General features: G+C 40.8%; 1 protein-coding gene across 1 annotated transcript in view; it reads left to right on the plus strand.

The window, feature by feature from the left end:
* Positions 1 to 443: 443 nt before the first annotated feature.
* The window catches only part of meis2a (Meis homeobox 2a), a gene marked incomplete at its 3' end in the record, with an annotated part of 19,704 nt that continues 11,977 nt past the window's right edge, over positions 444 to 8,170 (plus strand). The window contains exons 1-6 of the mRNA XM_079752252.1: positions 444 to 1,113; positions 1,674 to 1,906; positions 2,654 to 2,795; positions 3,068 to 3,118; positions 3,779 to 3,829; positions 4,348 to 4,497. Coding sequence (XP_079608378.1) covers positions 1,102 to 1,113; positions 1,674 to 1,906; positions 2,654 to 2,795; positions 3,068 to 3,118; positions 3,779 to 3,829; positions 4,348 to 4,497 — 639 coding nt within the window. The 5' untranslated portion in view covers positions 444 to 1,101. The remainder of the gene's footprint in view (positions 1,114 to 1,673; positions 1,907 to 2,653; positions 2,796 to 3,067; positions 3,119 to 3,778; positions 3,830 to 4,347; positions 4,498 to 8,170) is intronic.

Raw genomic sequence — 8,170 nt, forward strand, 5'->3', positions numbered from 1 at the left:
TCATTGCATGTAATCGGAAAGCTGGATAAAAGTTCGAATATCTGACTGCTAATCTCTATCTCTAAGAGATGACCGTGCGTAAAACTTGGAAATCATCATGCTTAATACTGTTTTAATGTGCTTTTTATGTCATGTGAATTAGTCTCGGCTGTATTTATTCGACTCGGTATTATTAACAGCTGCAGTCTAAACACCCGCGCTGGTTAAAAAAAAAAAAAAAAAAACTTCTTTATCTTGCGATTTCTGTTTTTCTTCAGGAGTCTTTTCGACGAGAGGAATTGCTGGGGGAAGAAGAAGAAGAAGAAAAAGAAGAGGAGGAAGAAGAAGAAGAAGAAGTGTTGTTTGGCTTTTCCCCCATGAAGAGTTGAAGCCGTCCTCGTCGTGCATACTCTGCATATCACAGGATTGGGTCTCTCCTCTCTCGTCGAGCTGCTGCAGGACTGGCTATGGCCACCACTACTTCCGGGATCCGTCATTTCATTCGCCCACCGATCAGCGCAGCGAACTGACTCTGTTCTATAAGCAAGCAAGCAGCCAACCTGCCAACACGCGCTGACACTCACTCATCTCAGACCGCGAGATAGACCAAATACCTACGGGGGGAAAAAGGAGGAAAGATCTGCAACTGCGATCCCTTAATTTCTTCTGATTTTTCTTTTTTTTTACACTTACAATAAAACAACACAGCGATCCGGAGTGAGAGAAGGGGACGCGGACTTGCGGGATGAAAACGGGCTAAAAAGATTCATCTTCTCTTGAACATCATCACCAACCATCATTCATTCATTACCTTGACAACCTCTGGCTTTGATTGACAGCTGGAGTGGCAAAAAGCCATGAGACACGACAGTTTAGTTACATGCAGGTTGTTGATGGGCCGATTGTAACCTTCAGTTTGGCGCATTTTTTTCTTTTTTGAGGAAAGAGGAAAACAAGAAAAATTGTAAAACTCCTCATGCTACTACTTCAACTGAAGCACATTAGCGAATAGGAGAATTCGCAAAGTTGTTTGAAAGGGGAATCTTACTACTAAATCACTTTCCAACCGTACTGGGATATTAAATATTCGACACATTGAGGAGTTTATTGGAGGGCAGTCTGATGGCGCAAAGGGTAGGTTTTAAATCTCCAACACTTATCTATACAAATCCATTATAGGAAGGCCTCAGTATCGCTATCCTCTTGTCGGTGGGAGCTACTTTACAAAGTATTCGTAAGACAGTAGACCTATATTTGACATTTTTGCAGTGCCTTACTCTTCAAGCAAAGTGACAGCCTTTGCTTAACCGACTGCCTCTGCGTGTATCGTGGAGCACTTTCACAGAGGACTGCAAACTAATTCGGTGTTTTGCCAAAGTAACTCTCCTTCGGCGATAAAGAAGTTTACAATGTTTTTGGTAATGACAAATCTTTTGGATTGCATTGATTGTTTTAGCCATAGGTCTACTTTCTACTTTTAACAATGTACGGCGCAGCGAGAGGAATGTGGTTTATGCTCTTTATTTTTCTCCAACATCGCTAGAGTAAAAGGCAAAAGCAAACGAGTGTATTTCTTATAGTCTTGGAAATTGTAAAAGCAACGTTTAATACAACAGCTGTGTATCTCTATCGGTTTTGTTCAAGAGTCGGTGCGGCGGTGGTTAACGCTTGATTTGATGATTTTTTTGTTCCAGTACGATGAGCTGGCCCACTACGGTGGGATGGACGGAGTGGGAGTCCCGGCGTCTATGTACGGAGACCCGCACGCTCCTCGGCCGCTTCCTCAGGTCCATCACTTGAACCATGGTCCCCCGCTCCACGCCAGCCAGCACTACGGGGCTCATGCCCCCCATCCCAACGTTATGCCCACTAGCATGGGCTCCGCTGTCAACGACGTTCTAAAGAGGGATAAAGATCAAATTTATGGGTAGGTGAAGAAAACAGAAACTCTTGTATACCTACGGCGAATCATTGCAGTGTTTTCTGGATGTGGGATTGCGCTCTGCTGATTTGTTTTTATTAAAATGGCAATTATAATTTAGACGTTTTTAGGCAGGTCATTCTAGTGGATTTGGATTTTACGCACTTATCATGAAACTACAAGTGACACCCTTAAAAGAGAATTAATATATATATTTATGTTCAGTCTACTATAATAAAAAAATACATCCTACATTCTTAAATTGGGATTCATACAGCCTTAACGACTATATTATAATAAGGATATGGTAGCCAAAGCACGAAGCAAAAAACAAACTTGTTATTGTCTTCAAGTAGGCTGACTTGTTTTGATTTCGACTACAAAAAGTTCTTAGATGCTTTCTGAAATATTGTCCGAACCACAACAGCACAACATGCAATGAGTTATAACTTATTCATATTTAGGCATAAACTGCCTTTACTCAGTGCTTTGTGGCGACAATAGGGCTTTAGAATAGAACAGCCATTGTATAATTAAAGCTCCCTAATTATAAAAGCTCATCTTTTACATGGGTCTGGCAGTGCCGTAAAGCGTAACTTACATCCACCTCACAGCTTCGATGAGTTGTTTTGTTTGTTATATTTTAGTTATCTTATACACGCACTCGCTGGGGTGGTTCAGATCGCATGTACGCCGAGTCTTTCTGGGAGCATGGGTTAAAATAGATGGTCTATGTCTTCTCTCTTTTTGCAGTCACCCTTTATTTCCCCTGCTCGCGCTGGTTTTTGAGAAGTGCGAGCTGGCGACCTGCACTCCGAGGGAGCCCGGCGTGGCGGGCGGCGACGTCTGCTCTTCAGATTCATTCAACGAGGACATCGCAGTCTTTGCCAAACAGGTCAATTTTATAACGTGTTACCCTCAAATCACCTTTGGCCGCGCGTTGTGCATTCAATAGGAGCTCGGAGGATTATGGTTTACAGTGGAAGTTACAGTGGATGGGACTCATTTGAGAGTATTTATGTTTTTTTTAATTATAGGAAATAATGTGTCGTTAATTGTTTCATTGAGTCAAATGAATAACGTAGATATTGTTGCATTACACGATTGCATAATTAGGCTGCGGATTCCACATGTAAATTAATATTCATATTCTGTGTGCATTTTTAGGTCCGCGCAGAAAAACCTTTATTTTCATCAAATCCAGAGTTGGACAATTTGGTAAGCCCATCATTTGATGTTGCTCTATGTCGCTAAATATATCATTTTTTCCCAACCTATTATTAACTCTCCTAATTTGTGTGGACACTGGTCCGTATAACCACAACAATACCCAGGGCAAAGTGAGTGCATATTCCAGAAAGTAAACATTCAAGGACAAATACATTGTTTCAAAATAAAGCTCGGATTATTGCTCAGAGGGGTGTGGAGTGGCAACGTGAAATGCTACCAACAGGAGGCCGAGAGCGTAGCCTCATTATGGGATAGACGCTGGATTCCCTCGGCGGGTCAACTTCCCTGTAGCCATGGTCACTAGAAAGCTATGTGCACACAATCTGCCTTTAACTTTGTTTATTTGCCTTAGGGCACTTTGGAAATGACTATTAAAGCTCAAATCATGGACAAACGTATAATGTGAGGAAAAGTCTGGACACAATTGTAACGTCAAATTTAGAAGGATGTACATTTAGGCCTATAACATGTATAACACATGTAGTCCCTGTGGTGGGCATATACTCGTGAGATTCAATGAAGGGAAGATATTGTATAATTCACTGACTCAAAATTGTCGACATTTTTGCCATGATATTGTTGTGGCATTATGGTAAAGAAAATATGCTAATTGTATTCTTCTTGTTCTTCTTATTTTTTTTTTTACAGATGATACAAGCCATACAAGTATTACGATTTCACCTTTTGGAATTAGAAAAGGTAAATGCTATTATATATTTTTTATCATGTTTTTAAATTATTAAGCTCAATGCGATGGAAAACACCGTTTTTTTTTATTTTATCTTAATTCCAATAAAGAACTGCATAGACCTACATCATTGAATGCAATGATTGTTTTGCAAATACAATAGGCCGTTGTATCTAACATCGATACAGTACCTGTGACAAAAAGTTGAAACTATATATACATTTAAAAATGTATGTATTCACGTTACTATAATTGACGAAATGCCTTCGACATTTTGCATGCATTGACATTATTATTGATCTTGAGATTTTCTATCAAATACTTATTATCTATCCAGCGTAGGCTATAGCTTGCTTGTTTATTGTTTTTGTCCCTCAACTTGTTGCTCCTGTCCCTGGAGAATAATAACCACCGCAACAATTTCACTATTGTTTCCTTGACTCCGCCGATAATATCCCTTAATTTGAGTTATTCTTGGACCGACCTCAGCGTTTCCCCATCCTGAACCAAGGTGTTTCCCTTGTTCTAGGTGCATGAGCTCTGCGACAATTTTTGCCACCGGTACATCAGTTGTTTGAAAGGAAAAATGCCAATAGATCTAGTTATTGACGAACGGGATGGCAGCTCAAAATCAGATCACGAGGAGCTATCGGGATCTTCGACTAACCTTGCAGATCATGTAAGTCCCATTCTCTCTCTTTAATATGGAATGTAAAAGTTGTTTAATGTGGATGCTTTTGTGTAGGCCTATGGCTATTGATTTTTGTCTGCATGCGTTGGTGCTGTGAAAGGAAATACTAGTCTGCTGAAAGCGGACGTGTCTGCTTCTCTGAGCTTATTTATTATAAACACAGTTCTCAAAATGACGTTTTTGAAAAGACACTTAAATATTTGTTGGCCATTTCACAAGTCGTGCTTTTTTACGTTACTTTGGCTGAGTATATATATTTATATTGTAACCATAAGCAAAGGGTGCTAAGTGCTTTGTAGAAAAAAAAAGTGACGGTCGTTGTTCTAAGGTCAAAAGCTGGGAGTGACACAATGGAAAGAGTTATTGTTTTAATCTTTTGATTAGGGGCATTCATGTGTGTATAATGTTTGGGTGTGTGTGTGTGTGTGTGTGTGTGTGTGTGTGTGCGTGCGTGCGAGCGTGCGTGTGTGTGTCTGTGTGCGTGTGTGTGTGCGTGTCTATGGGTTTGCGTGGCTGTGTTTGTTTGTGTGTGTGTGTGTGTGTGTGTGTGTGTGTGTGTATTTGTGTTATTGTGTGTGTGTGTGTGTGTGTGTGTGTCTTCGACTGCATGCATGGCTGTTAGTGTAGTGTGTGCTGTAGCCTACACCGAAAACGCGCAGCAATTATGTGTTCCGCAGGTTTAACATTAAAGCAGGGTATCAGCGCTAAGCTTTTGCTTTAGGCTGATATTTAAAGAGAAAAGAGCTTTATTTGTGGGCTGTGGGCGCTGCCCCTGGTCTGTGCGTGTATAGCCTCGGATTTGGCTGCGGAGGTGGAGAAAGTGGAACCCTATTGAGATAGATATCAGGACTAAAGGCTGACCACCAATGTCAAGTTCACAAGGCATATGATGGTTCGTATGGAGTTGGACTTTTTTTATGCTTTGCCGTTGATGTAGATTTATTTAATTGTTTCGTATCGATTAGCACTGTGGTGCAGCTCCTCCTCCGCTTGACGTTTTATGACTCCGGGCTCCATAATGCTGAATTCAATTATATTTACCCGAAGTGCACTAATGCCTTTAAAAATTAAGGATCGATCCCCAAGGTTTAAAACATAGCAAGCAATAAACTGTTGTTTTTTTTAAAATTCATTATGGAATAAGCTGGTCTATTATGGTGTCGGTGTGATTGAATGTGTCATCTGGGTGAGGGGAAATTATGTTTTCTGTGAAATAAGTGAACTAACCTCGCTAAAAAGTGTCTATCGTTAAGCTAGGAGCACACTAAGTTCAAACCATTTAAGAATTACAGCAGATTTAGGAGCTGTGCAGAGTCAGTGCGTTGCATCTGTTGGCTCTGGCTATAGGCCCGATAGCAGGGACTTCTGTTAGCCGTCGCCGTTCACCAGACAATTCGGCACACATATGTATTTAAACACAAGCAGACTGCAAATGCCAGTGTGTTGCCGAGAAATTGTCGCAATAGCAGGATTGTGAAAAGCCCATGCAGCACCAGTGTAGAAACGAGGCATGATGTTGTTTATATTGAGGGGATGAGATAAACTATAGCCTGTTTAGTTTCATGGCAGATGGCTGATACTCAAGCCAAATATCCAACCGTGCCTTCTTCTTTTGCTTTGTCACCAGACCACTCGTGAGACATATTTGTATAATTAGAAAATCTGATATGCTGATAAAGCACACGAGGAACAGCAACAAATAAATACATTTTAAAGCTGATTGACAAAACATTTATCCCTGGGGATTTCACACTGACCTACCCATTAAGTGGTTATATGTAGAATGATTTATTTATTTGTTTTGTGTTAGAAAAGTCCACACATATTTCTATGACAAATGCTGGATTTAACAGGAATGATTTTTTTTTATTATAACAACAGATAAGAGTTGTCTTTTAAGAGTGTTAACAGTGATAACAAATGTTCACACTATTTTGCATAAACATATGTGACATATAAACCGCATTGAAAAAAGTATAAAGTATACGTAGTGGTAATGGTTATGGTATGCACATACTTTGTGTTTGTGTGTCTCCGCGTCACCCTGTGCTGTGTGATTATGACCTGGCGGTAAATAGTTAACTAACTGCAGCACTTCACCTGAAGAAAGCTGTGAGTTTTACGTTTGTGTCAACACGGAATGTGTAGCAAAACACACAGCATCATGCCACCGCTTCGCTGCCCTTGCTGGGTATTTATATATTTATTTATTGTTTCATTTTGTTGTAAATAATTTTTTCTGAATTATTTGATTAATCATTTTGGCTCTTGGTGCGGAGAGCTGGGGGAAGGCAATTTGATAGTTAGATATGCAAATGTGTTTAGTTGGACGCTCTCACGTCCATTTCTTCTCCTCTCTCCCTTTGCTTTGATATGCATTTTTAATATACCGCCTCGGGCTACATCTCATTTGGTGAGAGTTGGTTTTGGTAGGGGGGGGAAAGATGTGTTTCTCACTGCTGAAGGAGGCAGCCCTTTCCAGATTGTCTACCCCCCATCGCCCACCAACACCCCCCCCCCCCCCCCCCCCCCCCCCCCCCCTTCCCCATTCGCATCTTCACCTGGCGATAGAGCCTAATTGGCACAGTTTTATTTAGACTGAATGCATGGGTTTCTTAGGGGGATGATTTTGTGCTGTGGCATAAATAGAAAAGATGCCATGCTGACTCTGCTGATACGCTCTGATCTGCCCTGCAGTGTGACGGCTTCACGCCCCCCCTGTCCTGCGTCCACACACACACGCACGCACGCACACACACACACACACACACACACACACACACACACACACACACACATACACACTTGCACACATGTACACATGCACACATTCACATGCACACCCTTGCGCACATGCAAACACCCCCCCCCCCCCCACACACACACACACACATACAGAGTCACACAAACACCATCACCCACCTCCTCCTGATACCCTCAGCGGCTGACCAGCCAACCCCCCACCCCTTGTATCATCTCATTGAGTGAAAATAATGTGTTGTTAATCCCACTTAAAAGTTAGATGATATATCTGTATATATATTTGTATATATACACATAAATATATATTTATATATCCAGAGAAAGAGAGAAAGGTAGAGAGGGAGAGAGAGAGAGAGAGAGAGAGAGAGAGAGAGAAAGATAGATAGATAGAGGGACCGATTGACAAAAATATAGATAGATAGATAGATAGATAGATAGATAGATAGATAGATAGATAGATAGATAGATAGATAGATAGATAGATAGAGCGACTGACTAACTGACAGACAGACAATTAGATAGATAGATGGATAGACAGATAGACAGGCAGATGGACAAGATAGATAGATAGATAGATATACCGAATGATTGATGGATAGAGGTAAAACATATAGATTGACGGTACAGTGAATTGCTCTACTGTGGCGTGCTCCCTTGTCTTTTAATTAATGAAAATACATCTTTGCCTTCTCCGAGCTACATCCAATTAGCGAGGCAAAATTAATGAATGGCTTCTGAGCGTTATCTCTTCTAATGAAGTAGCCTTTGTGCCCGCCTGTGCTTTTGTGTGGCATTTTTCAATCAAGCTGTACATATTGAGGAGAATAATTTTTTTATGTTCACAAGCATGAATTATACCGCTTTTCCTTTCTTCTTTCAGTTATACAAAATTATAGCA

This window comes from Pollachius pollachius (assembly GCF_949987615.1).
Source record: "Pollachius pollachius genome assembly, chromosome: 15".
Classification (NCBI taxonomy): domain Eukaryota; kingdom Metazoa; phylum Chordata; class Actinopteri; order Gadiformes; family Gadidae; genus Pollachius; species Pollachius pollachius.